The sequence below is a fragment of the Chionomys nivalis genome, chromosome 4 (genome assembly GCF_950005125.1).
Source record: "Chionomys nivalis chromosome 4, mChiNiv1.1, whole genome shotgun sequence".
Lineage (NCBI taxonomy): Eukaryota > Metazoa > Chordata > Mammalia > Rodentia > Cricetidae > Chionomys > Chionomys nivalis.
This window is the reverse complement of record NC_080089.1, coordinates 23,608,515-23,632,487: the sequence shown is the minus strand read 5'-3', so window position 1 is coordinate 23,632,487 and position 23,973 is coordinate 23,608,515. Positions and strand designations below refer to the sequence as shown.

The 23,973-nt window shown below is 41.2% G+C and overlaps 1 protein-coding gene across 1 annotated transcript in view; it reads right to left on the bottom strand.

Moving 5' to 3' along the window:
- The window catches only part of Npsr1 (neuropeptide S receptor 1), a 188,462-nt gene that overhangs the window by 150,939 nt on the left and 13,550 nt on the right, over nt 1–23,973 (bottom strand). The window contains exon 2 of the mRNA XM_057768633.1: nt 1,782–1,914. Coding sequence (XP_057624616.1) covers nt 1,782–1,914 — 133 coding nt within the window. The remainder of the gene's footprint in view (nt 1–1,781; nt 1,915–23,973) is intronic.

Here is a 23,973-nt window from a genome sequence, read left to right as displayed (position 1 = left end):
ATAAGGGTTTACATGGTCAGGGTGTCTCTTCAAAACAATAGAAAGCCTAACTAAGCCAAAACTCTACCTCAAGGTTCAGGGATCTTCTCAGAAGTGTGCATGTGTCAGGGTGTGGGGGAGAAATTTTTAAGAGCTATTGGTAGTGAATGAGTTTAACAAAGTGTTTTCTAGACAAAGCAAAGCACTTACACACATTAACTCACAGTAATAGCATGCACAAGACCTGCACAAATGCAGGTCAGGAAAAAAGTCTGAGCATGGAAAGTGAGTACAAAGTCCCATCTCTAGCTGAGGATTTGATAGCTGTTGGCAGGGGCAGAGTCATAGTTTCCTTCAATTATGTGACCCCTAATAGGTTGACCATACTCTAGGACCACACCTAAGAGCAGTTGACTAACACAGACTGGAATCAGTGGGTTTAAGGAGAAATTGAGAAAGAAAAAGAGATAGAGAAAGGAATGATAGAATTAGAAATGGAGATGATAGAGATAAAGATGATGGAGATAGAAATGATGGAGATAGACAGAGATGATGGATGGAGATAGAGATGACAAGATAAGATGATAGAGATAGGTAGAGACAATAGATGGAGATAGAAATAGAGATGATAGAGATAGAGATGATGGATAGAGATAGAGAGATGATTATCTCCCTATAAAGATCTCTCTTTATATGTGTGTATATATTTATATATATGATATTGTTAGATAGATAGGGCATAAAGTTGAGTAGGCAGGGAGGTGTTGGGGTAAATGGAGGAAGGGAGTGAGTATAATTAAAATACTTTGCCTGAATTTCTTAAAAATTAATTGAAATATAATTAAATAAATAAAATGTGCACCAATTTTCTTTAAGAGAAAGACGACAGTATCTCTCTGTGGCTCAAACCTAAATTCCCAAGAAGCCCGTAGTCATATTGCAGCTGAAGCAGTAAACAGCACCTATTGATACTTGCTAGCCGTCCCTATGAAAATTTACCATCGTTCCTGTTAGCACACACAACACTTCTTTTTTTTTAAACTTTTCCTATAATCTAACCCCAACAAAACTACTCTGGCATCCATCTTGCGAGCATACCCCTGGGCTCCACGCCAGGTTTTGCATGGACTCCCTGTGAGCCTCACTTGCCCTTCTCTCTCTGGCCTATTGAGCAATGTTCCTTTAAACAGGTTCTCTACCACTGTGCCCTCTGCTTGGGACCTTCCTTCCAGAGTGCAGTTCCTTCCTTGGTATAGTTCTCCCTTCCTCTTCCAGATGTGCTGTCTTCACCCTTCTTGAGCTGGACCTTCCCAACGCCCGTATTTGATCTTTCAAAACCTGGCTATCAACTTATTTTCATGCTACTTCCAACAGAGGTGTTCCACATCACCTGTATTTTGAAAGCAATGTCCATAGACTTTAATCTGCAAAGGTCTGGAAATGTCACATTTTATCAGTAAATATAGATCACTGTGGTTGGTTTTCTAGGAAGGATATATTTCCAGTGCTCTTAAAATGGGATGAAAAGATCAAATGACCATACTGTACTAGGGAGGCTATTGTGTATAGGAAGGATGAAACCCTACAGATCTTTGTGGTGACACTGGAAGTGTCATTTTCATGTTGCTAACATAAGAAGTTATTTCCATAATGGAGTCTCATGGACATGTAAAGATGCAAACTCCTTAGAGAAAAGGATTCCAATACGGCATTTGTAACCCTATAGAAATTACTCTCAGACTTACTGATACTGCAGGAATTTGGATACAGCTTTCTTGTCTCTGGCTGGTACAGTCACTCACCCGTGATGGCCAACTGAGTCACAAAGAAGGTCATTCTGGACTTTCTTTTCCTTCTCCATGTAGAGAACAGCACAACAGAGTTTCCCACAATGGTGAAGACAAAAAGAACCCATAGGGTTATCAGCTGTTCCGTCTGAAAGAAACAGAGTAGCTTGTAACAGAGGAGGTAAAGGACCTGGTGCTTCCTGGGAAGACTGCTACAGGCACCTTGCTTGGAAGTGGACTTGCTTGGAAGTGTTTTTCTGAACCCTTCTTTACTCCCTTCTCCTCCCCAGCCCAGGAAAGCTCCACTCCTTTATATAAGCAGTACAGTAAACTGACCCAAATGAAAATTCTTCTTTAGCCAAGTAATTTTAACTCCATGTGAGAGGTCAGGGTATATAAAAGAATACTACAGCCACAAAGATAGGGGAAATGTTCGATAATAAGATAGATAATAAACCAAACTCTTTGATTTGGTGAACCATTGTGCAGCTATCAAAGGTGAAGTGATGAAGACTTAGTAGTGATATTAAAAATACTTGCAATATAATATTTAAGTGGGAAAACATGAAAAAATTTTATACTGAATATGATTACAATTTTGCAAAATTACACACATAGGGAAAGAAATAAAATGCACTAAAATGTTAACCGTGGTTATTTTAGGAGTATGATTATGGGTTATCTTCCTCTCTCTCTTTCCTTTGACAAATTTCATAAGATGGTAATATTAACGTTCTGCTGGATAATGTATAATTAATAAAAAAGAAGAGCAGGGATGCCACTCACTTAAAATGCCAAGTCCCTCAGAAGATATTTTCCATGATCACTTCAAATGAAGCTTTTTATCTGCTTGACATCCATAACAGAGAATAAACAGATGAACTGTGATAGGCTAGACCCAAGGTGAGATATAGCGCAAGACTTGTCAGGAAAAAACATGGGCTCAAAGGAAGCCAGAAGAAGCCAGAAATCAAAACCAAATCAGTCCAAAGAGTCCAGGAGAGTCATTTTAAGAATGGAGCAGACCAGGACTGCAGCCCAAAAGCTAAAAATCTCAACTGGCTAAATTCAGTGTGTTAGGTAGCTAGATTCTGGGATTCTGCTGCTTGGCCAAACATAAGTCTGAGATGCTGAAGGCAAGTATTTTTATTGATGTGATTAGCATCCATTGTCTGTTGATTTTAAATGACGGGGATTCTCCTCCACAATGTGGGCCGACCTTGTTTAGTGAGTGGACTTTCAGTGGGATCATGTAATTACAAACGCTTTTAAAGTTGAAAATATCACTTCATAACTATATTTTGTATATCTAACACATCAATCATCATAGTAGCCTTGCCAACCTTAACTGTGTTCAGAACACTCACATTGAGCCACAGGTCGACACAATTACCTAGCATAAAATCTATTTTATGAGAAAGTGTTAAATATCATACGTGATGTTTTGGAAAATCATAGCAAACAGTTACTTCCTTTCATGACAGTGTGGTTCACCGGGCACCATGCTTTCTTGTTCCCACCCAGCATGACAAAAGAAAGTCAAACTGCATACCTGCTAGCCCAGGAACAAAAAAATCCATATTCAAAATTCAAAGCACCATTTATGGAGCTGGAGATTTGGCTCAGTGGTAAATGCTTGCTTAGCCTTGACAGAGCCATGGGGGGTAGCTTCAGCACCACACAAGTTCACACACACACACTATACTGAGTGCATATTCTTCACCTCACTGTAAATAACAAACTCAGGAGCTGAAGCCCAAAACTATAATTTTTATACACTTGCATTCATAATCCTTTCACTGCAAAAACATGGCTAGTACTCTATGTATTAACACCATTTTCTGCTTAACACAGAAATTCATTCTAAGTTATGTGATCACAGAAAAATTAATTGTTTTAAGAAGCCAGAACAATGCAGATCATATCCTTTTTGGCTCCCTTCCCATTTTAACCAACCCCCCATTCCAAGGTAAACACCATCAAATTGCTTCTTAGTGTTAGTGAGCACACAAAACATTAGTTTCACTATGACATTTTCAAACAAAATGTATTTTGTTGAATCCTCCTTTCCCATCTCCTCCATTTCCCCAACCCCACTGTAACCCTTCCTCCCCCAGGCACTACCTTCCCACTGTCATGTCCATGAGTCCCATTGCTCTCCTGGCAATCGGTTCCCTAGACAGCTTTTCTTCCTCTTAAGAAGACTCCTTTATGGTTTTTTTGGTTAATGCCCACATTCAGACCCGCACATATAACTGAATCTTATTAGAGGCTATGCTCCCCAACGGGGAGAAGAATCTGTGATATGCCTGTTTGTGTCTCGGTCAGTTCACTTTCTATAATTTTATCCAGATTTCATCTGCTGTCTTGGCATTTTCATAGTTTTATTTTGTTTTAAATCCATACTTTATGTATAGCAAGGCAATTTATATATCCTGTTAAATTATACTAGGAAGCTTTGGTGATTTTTATTTAATTTCTTTGCCTATCTAATAATTAACTAAAACGTTATTGAAAAGAATTTGCAAATAAAAAACCTTACACATTGAAACTAGGCAGATACAAAATCCACACCTCTCAAAGAAGTTCTATCCAGTGAGAGTGGCTGTTCTAAAGCCGTGTGGCTTCCCATGGGACTTTACATACTCACTGTAATATAGTATTTATGGTTTCTTTTTCTTTTCTTTCTTTCTTTTCTTTTAAGAAAGGTTCTCATTGTGTATCTATGACTGGCCTGGAATTCAATATGTAGACCATGCTGGTCTTGACTCAGAGAGATCTGTCTGCCTCCACCACTGGAGTGCTGGGGATTACAGATACACCCCATTATTTCCAGGCTATGCTAATGAAGTTTTAAACAGAAGGAAACAGGGAACTGGTTCAGGTTACAAACCCCCTCTCCCTAGAACATTTTTTAAAATTACTTTTCCTAAGTTGGTCAGTGCAAGAAATGTACTCAGTGCCTAGCCATGTCCAGTTCCATTACAGAAATTGACTGTGGAATTAAAAAGAAAGTCCAGATTTACAGTCACTGTATCAAAGGGATAACACATGCTGGTTTCTTCAGAAGAGCAAAAATTCTTCTTGCTACTTCATTACACAGAGAGTTGAATTCACATATCCACCACAGCTGTTGGAAGCCATAACAGAGTTAAAACCAGAAAAAAATATAGCTTTCTATTTTCTTTCATGATTTAAGTGTCCCTCTCTTGATATCCTTTCTAAACTTTCAGACTTTACTCACGTATTTTTCTTTATAGCAAATACAATTCTCTGCAAAAATAATTTTGATTATAGTGTATATCCTTCCAATGCTTTGAAAAATGCTTTATAAACATATACATGAAAGAACAAATACATCGTGTTACGTTGTGTGTGTATGAGTTTGTTATTTACTATGGTCCACATATTGTATCACTTGCTTGTTTGACTCTGCAGGAGAAGTGGCTAAATATGAGTGATAGGTTCACACAATAGAATAAAGTATTTTACTTAAAAATGGATTGATGGGAAGTGAAAGATGGGTCAGTGGGTAAAGACATTTGCTGCCAAGCCTGGAAACCTGACTTTGATTTCTGTGACATACATGGTAGAAGAAGAGACTCTAACAAATTGACTCCACCCATGTGCTGTGACATACTTGTATACAAATATACACATATATTACATACATACATTACACACATGCACAGATACATCCATCCATTAATGTAACAAAATAGGCTAATGGAGGATGGGGAAATTGCTCAGTGGGTTAGTGCTGTTTGTGAAAATATGAGGGTGTGAGTAATGACTCCTAGCACACAGGTAAAAGCCAGACACTGTGGTACATGTCTATAATCTTTGCTCTAGGAAGATACAGAGATCTATGGAATTCACTGATCAGCAAATGATAGTGAACTTATAGATTTTGAGAAAAAGTTTCTTGCTAGATAATCATTTGATATAGGCTTAACCTGTGGCTAAAGACTGTGTGTCCTTGAGCCACAGAACGTGGAGAAACCAAGTTGGTCCTTAGTTGGATGTTTTACCCCTACTGACTAGATTTCAGAAGAGGGGACAGAAAGACTGTAAGAGCCAGAGATGGTGGGTAACTTTAAGGGGACAGTGTTTTTCTAGACACAGCAGGGCACTATGCTCACTCATAGTAGCTGTGACAGTGTGCACAAAACCTACACAAATTCAAGCTAGACAAAACTCCAGCATGCAAAGTGGAGGTGGGCACAACATTTGATAGCTTCCAGGAAAGGCAGAGTCCGTTTTCCTTAAAGATATGACCTCTGTAAGTCATACACATGCCAGGGAAGGCTCCATCCCTAAGATGTTAATCAGACAACACAAACCAAACTCAATGGGGGTCAGTAAAATGAAATCTCAAAGCTGGGTTGGAAGGGAGTAGAGGGTAGAAGTTATGTGTGAGGTTGGGGAAGAGGAAGACATGTGTTCAAAGTACATTGTATCAAATTCTCAGTGAATTAACAAAATTGCTTTTAAAATATAAGGATGAGAATGTAGAAAGATGAAGTCAACCTCTGTCACAGAACATACACACACACACACACACACAAATCTAGTAAATATAAAATGTTGAGAAGCTTATAAGGCTGTGGGAGTGGAGCACACTGGGGAATGAGTTGGGTGGACTCATATTGTCTTACCCACTTGCATCTTCTCAGCAGAATGTGGTCCCTTTGGTTGTCATATTAAATCCTAAACCTCCCTGCCAAGGGGCCACAGAGCAAGTGAGAGCCCATGGTATGTGTGGGTCAGACACGCCATGAAGGCAGAACTTATGTGGGAGTTTTGTTGAGATAAAGGTTGAAGAGAGAAAGAGGAAGATGAAGAAGAGACAAGGACCAGCAGTAGGAAAGAGAGCAGGAGTAGGCGGAGCTTGTGTCTTCGAGGGACCTTTTGCACCTATGTACTTATGAGAGATGTGTCAGTCACAGGACCCTGAGTTGGCCAGGATATTGCTTGGGTGCGTCCTACCAGGTGACAGGGGCCAGCATAATGCCTGAATTCTAACACTTAGGATATTCTACAAGTCTCTAAGGATATTCTACAAGTCTCTATCCATGTCAGAAGTCCAGGATAAATCTAGCAGGTCTGTGAATCCTAGAATGTACTGCCTAATGTTTCAGTTCTCCACCCTGGATTTACAAAGGAGACCTAAGTTTCCGGTTAGGCCAGGGCCTTGGAACCATCACAATGTGAAAGTAAAGGAGCGAAGACACCGGTAGTGGAAGGCACGAGGGAGGCAGAATTGAGTGAGAGAACTAGAGGGCTGATCTTGGTTATTTTGAAAGCTACAGGCCACCTATAACTTAATCCAATATGTTTGTAGTTTCTCACTTAGAGGATCACTACCTTGCTAACTGCCAAGTCATAGGCCTTGTCTCTTGTCCTCTCCTCACCAGAGAGGGTTATATGTCTAGATGGTCTGCTACTTGCAAAGTCATCTTCCTACGAACGGCATCAAGAGAGCCCAGGGATGTAAAGCTATTAGCCTGGAAAGGATTGTTTTTACTCTAATGGGGAAATTCAGTTTTGTTAGAGAAATGCTGTGTTGAGCGAGACAAACAACTCTCTGCCAGAAGCTAATACGGAAAAGGGGCCCTTCCATGCATCATGCTGACAGTCCCCACTCAGCAAATGGTGTGCTGGAAGTGGGGCATGAACAAGAGATTTGATCATAGAGAACTTATCTTTTAAACATTGTAGATCAACTTGGAGAAGGATGTAAGATCTGTGGATTTTGCTTGGAAGGTGCATTTGTGGAGCTGACTGACATTAATGCCCCAGAGGTTTGGTAGGAGGCCCAGGTGTTTATGTCCTGAATATAGTCCTTGTGTTCTGTCCTGTCAGGAAGGATGGTGAGAGTGGCACATGCGGGTCAGGAAAGGGTGAAGGAGACCCTGGGCGGGTGGCATGGTATGGCAAGTCAGATGGAGCCACAGAGAGCTCGTGCTCAGCTCCTGGAAGAAACTACAGGAGTTGATGGATTCATTCAGTGCTGGACTCTAGTATGAATGTCTCTCTGAAAGGCTTTTCTGTAGTCACCACCCTGCCCTGTGTGCTCTGAACTTGCTGTCAGAGAAGCCCACAATCTCTCATAAAGAATTCTTGTCTGTGAACTATGATCACAGTGACAAAGAATCGCGTGTGTTGGAAGCCTTTGGAAAGTATTTCTCAAAGTTTGAGTTATAAGTTCAGTAACTTCATAATATGGTTTGCTTAGGATGATCCTTGATGAACATTCACAAATAATTATGTAAATTGACCTTTGTCCTCAAAGTGCCATAGTTTGAATAGTAAACTAACCTTATTAATAGTAAAATAACCTTATTAATAGTAAAAGCTAGCCCTAGGCTGAGTGTGACATTGTGTGTGCTTCAAATAATAAATGTTATACCCCAATGTGCATCAGCACTTAGCAATTAGTCTATCTCAAGACACTGGAGTTGGGCCATTTAACATCTCATGATAGGAGGCCTCTGGAGATCTCTCAGGTACTATACTCACTGGACATTGGAACACATTTATCTGAACCCTAATGTAAGAAGGGAGTGGGTCACCAATAGCCTCCTCCATTGTCTCACCTAGAGATTCTAGATTTACTATCTCTTTGGGATGGTCACTGTACTTGGATACCATTGAAAAATCCAGGAAAGGACACTCTCTACTTCCTGCACTGCTGTTCTTCACCCACAGGGGAAAGGGCACAGAACCAGCAAGGTTGTGCACACTTCCACCTTCCTTGTATTTGCATGAACTTGCTCCCCTACATTTGTTGACACATCATAAAAAGTTACCCAAGGTCAAGGTGAACTGCTATTGACCATGTCTAAAGTTGTGTGGGAAGTAAGGCTGCCTGCTTATTCCCGGGCTCATCATAACTGGGAGTGCACAACTTTGCATCAATCTGATATGACCCTGAGGCTCATCTTATTCTCCAGGGATGAGGAGGTAGAGAAAAGGCTGGACCTCCCATTCCAACAAAAGAGAAATAGATCTGCCTCTCACTCAGGTTCTGGGAAGAAAGGGACAGCGCAGACCTTTAGTCTGTAGGAGATGGCAATGCATCCATGATACAGTGGCAAGAAATGAAACAGGAAGCCAGGAGTTTGGGGCTGTGCAGATGGCCTCCTTGAGCTAAAAATCCCAAGATCTGGATTGCAGCAGCATCAGTGAGACTGGACTAAACTTCCATGCAAGGATGTCATGTTTGCTGTGGCAATCAGATTCGGAGAACCTGATGAGAGCATCTTGAGGGATCTCTCATAATAATAAAAATTCCATCAATAGGTTGTTTCCAGGTTCTGGCTATTACAAACAATGCTGCTATGAACATAGTTGAGCATATACTTTTGTTGTATGATAGGGCATCTCTTGGGTATATTCCCAAGAGTGGTATTGCTGGGTCCAGGGGTAGGTTGATCCCGAATTTGCTGAGAAACCGCCACACTGCTTTCCAAAGTGGTTGCACAAGTTTGCATTCCCACCAGCAATGGATGAGTGTACCCCTTTCTCCACAACCTCTCTAGCAAAGGCTATCATTGGTGTTTATTGAAATAAGAGCGGCGGGGCTGCGTCCCCGGCACCCGGCTGCCCGCATGACTTTACCCAAAATAATTTCACGGAAACTGTATTCTTTTGAACACTGCCTAGCCCATTAGTTCCAGCCTCTTATTGGCTAGCTCTTACATATTGATCTAACCCATTTCTAATATTCTGTGTAGCACCATGAGCTGGCTTACCAGGAAAGATCTTAAGCTGCGTCTGTCTGGAGTGGGAGAATCATGGCGACTCCCTCACTCAGCTTCATTCTCCCAGCATTCTGTTCTGCTTACTCCACCCACCTAAGGGTTGGCCTATCAAATGGGCCTAGGCAGTTTCTTTATTAATTAACCAATGAAAGCAACAGATTAATACAAGACCCACTTCCATCAGGTGTTTTTGATTTTAGCCATTCTGACAGGTGTAAGATGGTATCTTAAAGTTGTCTTGATTTGCATTTTCCTGATTGCTAAGGAAGTTGAGCATGACCTTAAGTGTCTTTTGGTCATTTGAACTTCTTCTGTTGAGAATTCTCTGTTCAGCTCAGTGCCCCATTTTATAATTGGGTTGGTTAGTTTCTTACAGTCTGGTTTCTTGAGTTCTTTATATATTTTGGAGATCAGACCTTTGTCAGTTGTGGGGTTGGTGAAGATCTTCTTCCAGTCAGTGGGTTGCCTTTTTGTCTTAGTGACAGTGTCCTTTGCTTTACAGAAGCTTCTCAGTCTCAGGAGGTCTCATTTATTCAATGATACCCTTAATGTCTGTGCTGCTGGGGTTATACGTAGGAAGTGGTCTCCTGTGCCTAGAACCTGGAAACAACCTAGATGCCCTTCAGTGGAAGAATGGATGAAGAAGGTATGGAATATATACATATTAGAGTACTACTTGGCAGTAAAAATCAATGGCTTCTTGAATTTTGCATGCAAGTGGATGGAAATAGAAAACACTATCCTGAGTGAGGTAAGCCAGACTCAGAAAGAGGAACACGGGATGTACTCACTTATATTTGGTTTCTAGCCATAAATAAAGGACATTGAGCCTATAATTTGTGATCCTAGAGAAGCTAAATAAGAAGGTGAACCCAAAGAAAAACATATAGTCATCCTCCTGAATATTAACCTTCATCAGGAGATAAAAGGAGACAGAGACAGAGACCCACATTGGAGCACCGGACTGAAATCCCAAGGTCCAAATCAGGAGCAGAAGGAGAGAGAGCAATAGTAAGAAACTCAGGACCGCGAGGGGTGCACCCACACACTGAGACAATGGGCATGTGCTATTGGGAACTCACCAAGGCCAGCTGGCCTGGGTCTGAAATAGCATGGGATAAAACTGGACTCGCTGAACATAGCAGACAATGAGGACTACTGAGAACTCATTAACAATGGCAATGGGTTTTTGATCCTACTGCATGTACTGGCTTTGTGGGAGCCTAGGCAGTTTGGATGCTCACCTTACTAGACCTGGATGGAGGTGGGTGGTCCTTGGACTTTCCACAGAGCAGGGAACCCTGATTGCTCTTAGGGCTGACAAGGGAGGGGGACTTGATTGGCGGAGGGGGAGGGAAATGGGAGGCGGTGGCGGGGAGGAGGCAGAAATCTCTAATAAATAAATACATACATAAATAAATAAATACATTTAATAAAAAAATATAAATGAATAAAAAGGCTCCACAGGTTTAACCTAAAAAAAATTCCATCAATACATGTTATTAAATGATAAGATACTGTGTTAGTTGCATTTTCTATTGCTGTGAAGAGACACCATGACCATGACCATGACAATTGTTATAATTTAATTGGGCAGCTCACTTACAGTTTCATAGGTTGAGTCCCTTGTTATCATGACAGGGAGCATGTTGGCACGCAGGCAGTTGTGGTGCTGGGGTAGTAGCTGCGAGTCCTACCTCTTACAGGCAACAGGAATGAGACAGTGACAGCTAGCACAATTTAAACAAAATACCTCAGAGCCTGTCTCCACAGTGACACACTTCCTCCAACAAAGCCACACCTACTACAGCAAATCCACACCACCTAATAGTGCCACTCCCTATGAGATTATGGGGGCTAACACACTCAAATTACCACAGATATGCAAACAGAAAGAAGAAACTAAAATCACTCATGTCCGACAGCCACATAACCCTGTGGCTTTTTTTCTTCCATCACAGTATATTGAATAGGAACAGCATGACATTTGACAGATATCCCCTTATTTAATCTTCCTAGCAGCCAAATAAGGGAGCTGTGTTCTCAGGAGCATAGGTGAGACCACTGAAAAACACGCACATTTTCAAATGAAGTCTGATCTAAGTTAATTTGCTTGCTCTGCCATTTGGACTATAATAGCAGAAAATCACTTCCTGTGATCTGTTTAGTAGCTACCTGCCTTTTAATGTTGACACATTAAAAGTTACTAAACTGATCCTCTATTGGGAGAGTTCATGGAATTTTAACTTTTTTAAAAAATCATAGATCTACAAACATCTATTACATGTATACATGTATTTAATTCCAACAAAATCCATCCCTAGATGTGAAAGATTGAGATCAAAGAAGTAGCAGAATCCAGTGTCATTGCAGAGTTACTGATTAACCTTTGTGGCAGTTCTGCTCATTGCTGAAGGATGGAAATGAGCATTTCCAGGGTCCTCACATAACAAGAACTCTCTTTTACTAATGTGTTCTTGTTTGGTGAATGACAAATATTAGAGTTTCTGGTCTGCTTGTCTACGTTCTCCTTCCTCCTGGAGATCCCAGCTCAGGTCCTCATGCTTGTGAAGCAAACACTTTACCAATCAAGCCATTTCCCCACGCAGACCTTGTATATGCTTCATGCCTTTGTCTTTTGATTGCTATAGCAAAGTACCTGACGCTGGGTAATACATGACATAATTCACCTGCCCAAAGCTTTGGTGATTCAGGACCATGATCTATGATGTGCATCTGCTTGACTCTGGTGAGGGCTCCTGGCTACATTACAAGTTGGCAAACACCACTGTGGTGGGGACATTGATAAGAGGGGAATCGTATGGTAAGACAACAAGCGAGGATGATTTATAGGCCAGGCCATGGGGACCAATTCTCTTCTACAATTCTTTCCAGTCACCACTATAATTAAGCTATTATAGCTTAATTGTCTGCCACATTGTCCTATTTCATTAAGGTTCAGCCACTACAACATTACCACTCTAGAGACCAAGTTTGCATATTAACCTTTTGGGGACACATTCAAGACATGTCTCAATCGGAGACTCTTACCTGTTTGGTTTGTAATAAGGGCCATCAATTTTGTTGAATGGTTGTAGGGTTTTATTGTTGCGTAGTATTGCTCAATGACTATATTCCAATTTTTAAATAATTTTCTTATTTTCTGTGTATGACTATGGGTATTCATATACAGATCTCTCTGTCTCTCTCTCTCTGTCTCTCTGTCTCTCTCTCTGTGTGTGTGTGTGTCTGTGCACTTGTGTGTATGTGTGAAGACCCAAAGTTGATGTTGGATGCATTCTTTGATCATTCTCCTTTCATGTTTTTAAACTTAAACAGAGTCACCCACTAAACCGGGAGAGAGCCTGTTCTCTGTCTCCACCTGTAAATGGCTGGAATTGCAGGTTACTAACTCTGTCCAGGTTTTTACATGATTTCTGATGCCTGCAAGCAAGCGGTTTACCCACTAAATCATCTCCCCAGATGTCCAGTTGATCTCTTCCATGCACTTCAATAGACACATGGCTTGCAGCTGTTGGTGGCAGTGCTGCTCTGTGTACCTCTTGCATGTGTGTATAGGTATGGGATGGCGGGGCATGAGGAACCACACCAGCCCTTGACTAGATGATGCCAAAATACAACCTCATTCTTCTGAAACATTTTATCACTTGCTGTATCTAAAAACTTCTTACGGAAATGGTATCTTTTATTTATTTAATTTTTTTCCCAAACAACAAATGGTGATTTATATGACAGTGACTCATTTTATATATTTTGTCGAAGCTTCCCAACTTGGAAATTACTGATTTTTCATTCCCTCCTAAGTCTCTGAGTTCTGCTGAAATAATTTGTGAGCATTACTCCTCAGACTCTTAATAAATTTTAACGTATCTTCCTAGCAATCATTTTTGGCAGGTATATTAAAGTGTCATAAACCAAGAATTATATAGCTATTAATTATGGTTTTTCAAGCTCATGCTTCTGTTTGCTTATTTTCTGTCTGCAACACTGTTGGTTTTACTTAGAAAATTTGGGGCAGGATCTGAACCCTCTGCGGTAGAGGGAATTCTGTACCTGCATAGCATCTGCTGCTGAGGGATGGCAGTGTGTTCTGTTTATAGCCTGCAGACATGCATTGCAAACGTGGAAGTGCAGAGCCGCCTTGCTTCTGGTGCTTTCTTTGTCTTTGCAGCAACTCATTTTTCTTGTTAGATGTTTGATCTTTTGTTCTCTCCTTCAATGTTTTTGAGACTTAGACACAAAGTTATTAGGTTGGGTCTTCTTTCAGTGTGAGTCTTCTTCACATTTTTTATATTAAAGTGTTCGACTTTGAGAGTCAGGTAAACTGACTTCTATGATGGTTTCTTGCCCCTGTCTACTCTCAGCTCTGTCATGGCTAGGTGACGGTGTGGACCTCTTAGATGTTCTGTCTCTCTCCTCTTCCTGTGTCCATCCTATTTAGCTTTCCTTCCTTTCCTGTAAATTTTATGAGAATTTGTCGAGTGCCCGTCTATCTCACCCATCGAGCTATCTTTTCACTCTGTATTTCCGAAGTAATAGTATTTCCATGTTAAGACAGTATTTCCCTGCACTCATTTATGCCCTCTTTTTAATGCGGTGTCCAGTTAAGTCTGATGAGGATGTAGATGAATTTCTAAGACTTTTTCATTTCTTTCAGGAAGTCAGTTTTATAGAGTGAAGCGTTTTGATACCTCGAGCAATTTCTTTTCTTGAAAATTATTTGATTTTGTACATGCCCAGCATTTTTTCTCAGATTGTCTGGAGCGCCAGAAGAATGATTTATTTTTACCCCTGCCTAGAAGTTCTTTGGTCTCTGTTGATCTCTTCCAACCTCGGGTGAAGAAGAAAGGGAGTTCTATTGTTTGTGATGTTTCCTCTCTATCAGGGAAGGTGGTAATCTCATCTTTTCCTCCTCTTCTTTATTTTCATTTGTTTGGAGTGAATTTAGGGCCTTAATGATACCAGTAAGCATTTAGTACCCTCATTTTTCCTTTTAATTTTGAGGCAGAAAATTATTGAGTTGCCCAGGATGGACTCAGATGGGTCTTGAACTTTCCAAGTCTGTGCCTTCCACCCTGGCTTCCTATTTTCTAGTTTTGATACAGAATGTTTTTCAGTCATATTTACGCTGATAGTGTTTTACAGGCAAGTCAAAAGAAGAGAAGAACTGAGCAGGAGAACTCAGTTTCTAGTACTGAAAGTCAATATTATCATTCCAGATTAAATCTCTTTAATGATTTCCTTCCCTCACATAAAGCCCCACCTGTGGTGAGTGCAGTCAGATCCCAGCTGCAGAAAAGTCAACAATGACATGATGGGTAGAAGAATGGTCCCCTCTCTACTTGGTGGGCGAGCAAGTACAGTGGTGTCACCAAAAACACATTTAAGGAAGTTAATTTTCTTTCTACTGGGACTACAGTGGCGGTCAGCTTGCTGTATATACTAACAATACATTCCAGATTCAGGAATCCCAGCTTCAAATAGGCGTGGGGCTCACATCTGTTCCACTGGGAGCATGCAGTGACTGAAGGTACAGTATAATCAATGACCAGTTTGCCATGTCAGTGAAAAGCAAACTTCCTTCAGGAGTGCTGGGAAGTCAGTGTGAGCTAGCACTGGACCTGCTTTAGAACTGGAGATGGGATTTGCAGGTGTAAAGAGCTCTGGAAGCAGATTAAAGTTTCTTTTCCTCTGGGTTCATTGGGCAGATCCTGTACAAACAGTGCACATAGGCTCTCCGTGTCTGAGACTTTAGATGTGGTCTTAAGGAAACTCCCAGATGGAGGAAGTTCAGTATTATAGATTTCTGGGCTCTTCCTAAGAGTTGGCATTTATTTATTATTTATGTATGTATTTATTTATGCAACATCCATTAATTATCCACTGTGAAGCAAATTAAATAACCTAAATCACTGATGCTACAAAGGATAATAAAACATGAGGCAGGTGTAGCACTCACGTTTAATCCTACCTCATCAAATACAAATAAGAAAACACTGAGCTGCTGGCTAATTTTTCTTGCTATACACACACACACGTAGCATGAAGGTTTGAAGAGTTACGGTGTCTGGACTTGATGAAAGAGGGTCACGGGAGTAACACCTCACACACAGGTAAATGGAGGAGCACAACCTGACTGAATCCAAAGGCTTTGGTCCGTTCACAGGTGAGACATATGGTAGGCAAGAAACTCTCTGACTTTGGTTTTCTTTTTTCCAGAATAATGGTAAAAATAAAATCCATCTGAGACTAAGTTAGTTGCTGACTGAGATTGTGACGGTGGAGAGATTTAGCTTAGTGCTGGATGCAGGGTCATAAGACCAGTCACTACCTTTGAACATGGTGCTCCAATTCTCCCTGTTCCTCTGTCATCTGTACCAATCTATTGTCCTGTCATCCAAGTTTAGCAGTGATCCTAACTTTACCCCATCCAGATTGTGTCCAAGACCTTTCTTGACCTTCACAGGATATAGTTGAGGACTAAATGCCCCCTAGTGGTCAGATGAAGCAAAATTCAGCCAGATGCCTAACAACTGGGTTGAAACGATACTTGAATTTGTCATTTTTTCATTTTAAATATTTAAAATATTTCTTTTTAAATATCCTTGCATTGATTTACATATTACCTATTTGTGCATCTATGTGTGTATATGAGCACACGTGCACACGCACACACTAGTGCATTTCATGATGTGCATGCAGAGGGAAGAGGACAACCAAAGAAGTCAGTTCTCTACCACCATATGAGTTCCTGGACAGAACAAGGTACTGTTTCCTATAAAGGTCCACCTCAATTAAGAATTTTCAATGCCTAAAACCAGAGTGCTCTCGGTGCCATGATTACCGACTTACAGACAATTGACCTTGAAACTCAAGACTATTGGTTGATGTGACAATGTCAAAGACCTGGAAGGGAGCCTCAGTATACTGCAGCTCAGTTGTGAAGAGGTGAATCAGAAGATCCCATGATGGACATCATATCATCCAGAGCGGACACAGGACTGACACACAGTGCATTTGTGGATGGTGTGGAGTAGGATAGCTTCAAAAGGATGCTCGTGAATATGATGCTGAATCAGAACCTCCTGGGTGATCCTGGCGTCTGCATGGCTGTGCTGGCTGATTTAAAGTCAATCTGACGGAAGCTAGAGTAATTTGGTAACAGGGAGCCTCAGCTGAGAGATTTCTCCTACCAGATTGGCTGGAGAACAGTTTCTTCATTGATGCCTGATGTATGAGGGCCTAGCTCATGGACTGTACCACTTCTGGGATGATAAACTTAGGTCCTGGTAGTCCTAGGCAGGATGGGCAAATTATGGGAATCAAGACAATAAGCAGCACTTCTCCATGGTCAACCCATCAGTTCTTGTCTCCAAGTCCCTACCCTTCTTGAGTTCCTGCCCTGGTTTCCCTCACTGATGGATGGTTACGTGGAAGTGTAAGGTAATTCAACTCTTTTCTCCCCAAATTGCTTTTTGTTCATGGTCCTAGCAATAGACACTCAAGACAGTGGCCCAAAAGGAGTGTTAATGAACATGTTAAATAATTAAATAGTGGATAACAAATCCAGAGAGGCTCACTTGCAATTCAAAGTATCTTGGGAAATCTAAAACATTTAATCGCTCTACTTGACTCTATGTGTCAGGATTGTCTGGAGTGGAAGTCATAATTTATCCAGATGCAGTTGGAATCCTCTTTCTCACAGAAAACCTAGGAAGCATAAAACCTTTGTTGTTAAGGTATATTTATGGTACATAGCTACGTGTTCTCTGTTATCTGAGGCCAGGCTCTGAGCATCCCTGGGGAAGCCTTCCATGTTGGTGACTCACTGTGGCATCTCTGTATTCAGTCTTACAAATAAGGAAAAGCAGTTGAAAGAAGTGGATTCCTTGGCTTATAAATGCTGCAGCCTAGATTCTGATTCAGTTTTGATCATGGAGACATTCAGGCTATGCCTGCCAACATGCTGGATGTCTATTGCAAATTGAGTAGAGATTGACATAAAGTGATGACATTGCCTTATCGCTTTACTTTATGCCTTCACATTGAAACCAATCTTCATTTACGCTTGGATCCAAATCTCATCCAAAGCTTGGCTAGGGAGCTGGCTTGGAATAAGCTTTAGGATAATGCTGATTACACAGTTTGGATGCTGGAGCAATGTGTGGCTTCCACATGACAGTAATCAAATATGTGACAGAAGGGGTTCAGCTCCATCATCTGCTTGGAGTGAGGGTTAGAGCACTGTGATACCCTCACATTTTCATGGCTTCTTTTGTGGATGCTGTTATTTGTGTGATGCTGAAGACTGATATTTCAAACAAAGGAAGGAGGAAAATATCTGTTACTTTCCAAGTCGGGAAATGAAACTGCAGAGAAAGGGTCAATGGTAAATTTATAAAGCCCCAGTTCTGAGCCAGCAGCAAAGACTTTCCTGCCACTGAGACCTGTCTGGCTCTTACTGCTCATATCACCTAAGTACTGAGCCCCGAGTAAGGCCTGATGGTTTGTTTAGGTTGGCTGGAAATAACAAAAGCGGAAATAGGAATTCTTAATTCCATTAGCACAGAAATGACCTTATGCCAAATGGTCATTTCAGTGAGAGAGACTGCAAAGCTTCGATCCCTGAAGACAATTAGACGTGAATAGTTTGCCATTCTGCTAAGCTCTGGGGACTTCAGGATAGTTACTGAGCAGTTAGGAATCTAACTCAGGATTTTGCCCTATCCTCTCTCATCCTGCATTGCTTCAAAAGTTCTGCTAAGTGGTCAGTAGCCACCTGGCTGACATGGAAGCCCAGAGGTAGGAATGCCCTTGCTCAGAGGGCCACCTTCATCCTTCCCTAAAGCCATCTTCTGATGATACAGTTTTGAAAAGCCTGTCTTTTTGTTTGCTTGTTTTGGATAACTGACATCCCTTCAGCAACCCAGCTGGGATATCTTTGCAATTACAATTGGAACATTGTCATCCCAGCTGATTTTCTGTATTCACCTTTCCAGCTGTTTCACCTAGAGCTAGAAGAGGGCTTCTGTCTTGCATTAGCAAGATCATCTTCATACTCACACAGTGTGAGAGAAATACTATAAAACTATGCATAAATGGGTACTTAATTCAAGTTCTGTTCTATTGAAGGCCTTTAATAATTCTTTCACAGATATGCAGAACAGGGATGGAGAGAACACCTCTGAGATATCTGGACCTGTCTGGGGACTGGCAACACAAGTGTCAAAAGACCTTCTGCATGAAGAATGGGGGACTGGCTGGGCCTCCACAGTATGGCAGGGCTGTGGATCAGGCTATCTGGAGTAGCTGTGGACTAAGAGTCATCCTATGAACTTTTGAGGATTGAACCAGAAAAGTATTCACCTTGAGGGTAGACTTGGCTGTTAAATGGTTGTATAGAAATGATGCATAGAATAAAAATGGAAAGCTGTCTCAGAAATGGTGTAACTGTGGACATGATTCAATTAGCTTATGGCTTGCAGGAGGGTTATATGGGAGTCCAAACCAAAGAGCTTGTGATCAGATGGTGCGGGAAGAGATTGTAAACCAGTGTTCTCAGGGAAGCATCTAGGAATGAGCTGTTATAGCATTCTATCCATTATAGCATCCCAACAGCTGAGGGGTGGTCATGGTTGGTCAGACCTGCATTCTAAAAACATACACTTATGAGATGAGCTGAATTTGAAAACCTGGAAAAGAGTCAAGCAAAGAATTCACAGACAGGAGTGAAGACAGGCCGGGAAAGTTCACATTGGGAGGTGTGACCCTGGCTGTCCAGTCTCCTGAGTGGTGGGCACTGAGCTGAGGAAGACTGATAATGAAGACCAGAGATGAACCCTGAAAACCAAGTCTCAGGATGGGGTATGGTCTGGACTGGTCTTGTCATGGGCGAGGAGAATTGATTCTTGGAGAAAAGACCATACATCTGGATCTTCTTCAGTAGCAAGCCCATCTTCATGGGTGACAGAATTAAACACATGCTTCTTTCACCAGGTGGGAAAGCTATTCAACAGACTCAAGATAACCACTTAAAGTGTATTTCTTAGTTTAGCCTCTAGGAGATGTTCACACTGGTTGCATGGACATTTCTAGTTGTGCAGGAACAATTAGTCAACTGGGTTAGGGTGTTTAATTAGCAGTGCTGGGAGCCATAGACCAGGCTTTAGTGGTTGTGTTAATTTCTCATTCCCTTATCATTCTCATGTCAATAAGGTCTTGAGCAAGGAGCTATGCTCACATTACTATGAGATTCAGTGTCCTGGTTGCCAGGAAACTCTAGATTCCGCAACAGAAGTACTGATGTTCCATATGCACCTCAACAGGGGCCCTTGTGACTCTTTCTTGGCACACAAGAGGATGTCCTTATTAACCACAAATGAGGTGGATTGGGAGATTTAAAATGATTAAATTCTGAAGTTCCATTTGAATTCCCACAATGCATCAAGTCACAGCTGTTAGAAATCATCTAAAAACCTATTGTGCTTTGAGTCTATGGAGTAATTAATATTTGCTGAATAAACAAATGAAGTGTCTGCTATGTACCAAGAACTGGGATTAACATTTAAATTGCTATTTAAGCTCTAGGCTCTTGAGATAATAAAAAACTAACATTTGGATAAATCAGATCCAAATCTCTACAATCTAGAAGAAGTCAAACCACTCTGTCCTTCATAGCCCACATGGAATTGGTTTCGATCTTTTGCATGCCACAATACACCTGTGCTCAAATCTGTTATAAAATGGTGTAATCTTATCCCATAACCTTTGCCCATCCTCCTGTGTACCTTAACTCATCCCTAGGTTACCTAGGTAGATCAAGGCAAATTCCGTATAAATGATTGTTACAATGTATTTCTTGGGGGAATAACAACGAGAAAACAGGCCCATATGTGTTCAGTACAGACATTTTTGTTATTAATTTTGGGGAGTTTGGATGTGGATGCAGAATCCACAGATATGGAGGGCCAACTGTAGTTACTGTAAAGCCAAAGTGAAAAGACAGCCTTCTTCCTACTGAGGCATGCAGTTGATAAAGCTGGGATAGTAGGAACTTGTTTTCTGGTCTGGAAGGTAGTGTCTGAGGAATTCTCATGGACAGGGCAAACTCTGGTCTTTCCATCTCATTCAGAAGGCTCAGAATCAAATGATGATGAGGGAAGGTGGCAGAATGTTGGAAAAGCAGCTTGTTTTGAGAAAACACATATTGAAAGGAATAGGTACTCTGTTGCTCTATACCTAGTGACTACCAAGAACTCAACTTGGAATTAGAATATGGAAAATTAAAAGGGTGATAATATAACAAGTTGGGGGAGGAAACAAAGTGGGGAAACTAGTGTGGTTCATTGAAATACTCCTGCCTAATTCCTGCACACCAGGAGCTACCCAGTACAGCGTTCATACAGCTGAGCTTCTCTGTGACTCTGGATGGTATTCCTGCATCCTCCTACATAACCTTGCCCCTGCCGTAATCATGGCTTCATCATTTTAAGATAACATCCATCTCCTACCACCCAGTGTTTGTAAGGAGGCTCTGAGAACACCCCAAACCTGTTTCTGTGTGGTCATGGGGGCTGTAGTCTGAACATCCTGTGTATGTCTAATCTCAGCTGTCAATCATCTGGAATCAGCTAACACAAACTGCTGGGCACTCCTGTGAGGAATTCTCTTGATCAGGCCATTCGAAGCAAGAAGACCACTCTAAATATGGATGGCACCTTCTACTGGTGGCCCAGATCAAAGGACAAGCACAGAAGAAACCTTGTATTTTGCCTGCTTGCCCTTACTCTCACTGGCAAGTTCATTTATTCTATTGCTGCTGCTGATATTAAATCTCAATCCAGCAACTCTCTAGGACTTCCAGAGGCCTCCAGCACTAAACTACTATATCCTTGGTCTCTCCAGTGTGAATTAGCTATGTTACCATACTGGACTAATCCTACAAAGCCAACCTAATAAATCATATATATATATATAATTTTTATGTGTGTGTGTTTGTCTATGTCTGGTAGGTGGTGTGTGTGTGTGTGTGTGTGTGTAGGATTCTCTCTGTTCTTTTCCTTTAGAGAACCCTGACTAATACCTGATTTGACAGACTTTGTCATCACAAGACACCTGTGTTGTAGGAGACTCAATAAGAGGATGCTGGCAGCACTGGCTATTAACTACATATCAGTTTTCCTTACTCTTGTCAACTTATTTTTTTCATATTTATTACTGAATTTTTATTGCTTAGGCTACAAGTAACATTTTTCCTATATTTTTTAAACTTTGTGTGCAATATATTTGCTCAAGATTTTCTGTCTTCTCTCACAAGAACTTTATTTATTAAGACCTTCACCATGTTCTATATGTCACATAACCATCATATATACTGTGAAGCAAAGGTTCCGCATGTACTTTTAATGTTTATTTTCTGTTTCTTTATTTCCTTTAACAAATGTATAGGCTTGGACAGTCTTCGCTTCTACCCAATATTTATTCTATCGATTCTGTAAAACTACAGCTCGAAAATGTTACTTTTTCTTAGAAATTCCTTGGGTGTAAATTCATCACGTGCCTGCCCTAACTCCTCTAATTTTATTGACCAGATATTCATTCCTTTTTCTATTTTTGGCAAATTTGTATTATTAAGTTCATATGTGCCCCAATATTTCCTTTTCAGGACAAACTGTTATTCATTATTGACCACAGGCTTGGTTCACCGACTCTGTACTACGAAGTGTGGATTGATGTTCACTAGTCACTGGCGGGGAGTCCCTGTCTCCTGTCAACCCTACTCAGTCTCTGAGCTTTCCTTGTGGAGTTTCCCCCTTTCCCTGGATGTTCCCTGTCCAATAGGCCCCTCTGTTGTGTGTGGTCCACCAACCTTCTAGCATACTGAGCCCACTGAGCTAGTGAGAAGTTTGAAAGGAGCCCAAGGACAGGGCGCTTCCTAGAATAATGGCATGTCTATTTCTTTTAATAACATTTGAATTCTTTTGCCACTATAAACCAATTTCTCTCTCCCTCCAACCTCCTCTTCTTTAGCCTTCCTCATTTCTTCCCCCTCCTCTCCCTCACCTCCCCTGAGGTAGAATTCCAGAAGTCTGTGTTGGTGGCAAATCTATTACTAGGGCCCAGACAGACTGCAATAATCAGAGGTCTTATCACCATGTTACAGTGTGGGGCTGACATAGAAAACAGACATTAGAATATGGCAGTTTGGATTTGCATGTTAACTAAGTCTAATCTAACTTAAACACGATCAATGAAGGAACAAGCCAAATAATCAATGGAAGGGACAAAATGCTTGACAGAATTAGCATTCTCGAAATTATTTTTAAGTTTTATTGTGAACTAATAGTTTCTATGTTATTGAATTTCCTTTGAATGTTTATTCAGTTTAATCAAAAAACTCCTCAAAAGATGCTAAATGTGTTGGAAAGGGAATCAAATTTATTCTTGGCCAAAGAGCATCTTCTGTATGGATTGCTTGCCTTGTCAGAGTTTAGAGTCTGCAATAGCAGATGATTAGAGGGACGCTGCACTTGAGCACACATAATATTCCTTTCAATTATTTATTAGCCTATAATTTGTAGCTTATAGTTTATTAGGTGAACAATATTCTTGAGCAAACACATTGGTTCAATACCTGTATGTGACTGGAATTCCCTCTCCTACTGGAGACTTTCATGTGTTTCAGAAGGTTGCGTGGCTTAAGCGCCAGCTTAACAGAAGAGTTCTAGCTTCTCTTAGAAACTTCTAGAATCTTCTAATTAACTTGCTAGTTGAGGATGACGTTGAACTTCTAATCCTCCTTTCCTAAACGCTGGTATTGTAGATAGTCACCAACACACCCAGTTCATGCAGCACTGGAGATCTAACCAGGGTTTGCACATGCCAGGTGAGCATTCTAACCACTGAGCTACACTCCAGTCTGAATTATGAAAACAGACCAGCTGTGACTAACGTCCAGGAGGCTCTCAGGGAGGGGCTTTTCTTCAGTAATCCAAGGCTTCTTCTGAAATGAAATGTATTCTGGAAGTTCAGGAAACAAGGTGTAGGTTATTACCCAGGAGGTACAGAATCAGTTTATGCTAAAAGGTTTCAACGCTAGTACTTGACAATTGGCTGACTGAGGAAAAGGGTTTAAATTATGTGAAATGGAGCTTAAAGTAAAGGTGGCGGCAGGGATTAGCCAAGCGTGCCCGGTGTAATCAGAAAGTGTGAGTAGAGTGGCAAGGTCACCAGAAGACACTGTCAAAGGTCACCAGGAGACACTGGTGTCAAAGGTCACCAGAAGACACTGTCAAAGGTCACCAGAAGACACTGTCAAAGGTCACCAGGAGACACTGTCAAAGGACTGTCTTCGGGGGGGGGGGAGGCCTTTCCTGACTTCCTGGGAGTCTATGAAGGGTCCACTCAGTTCTTAATCCTCC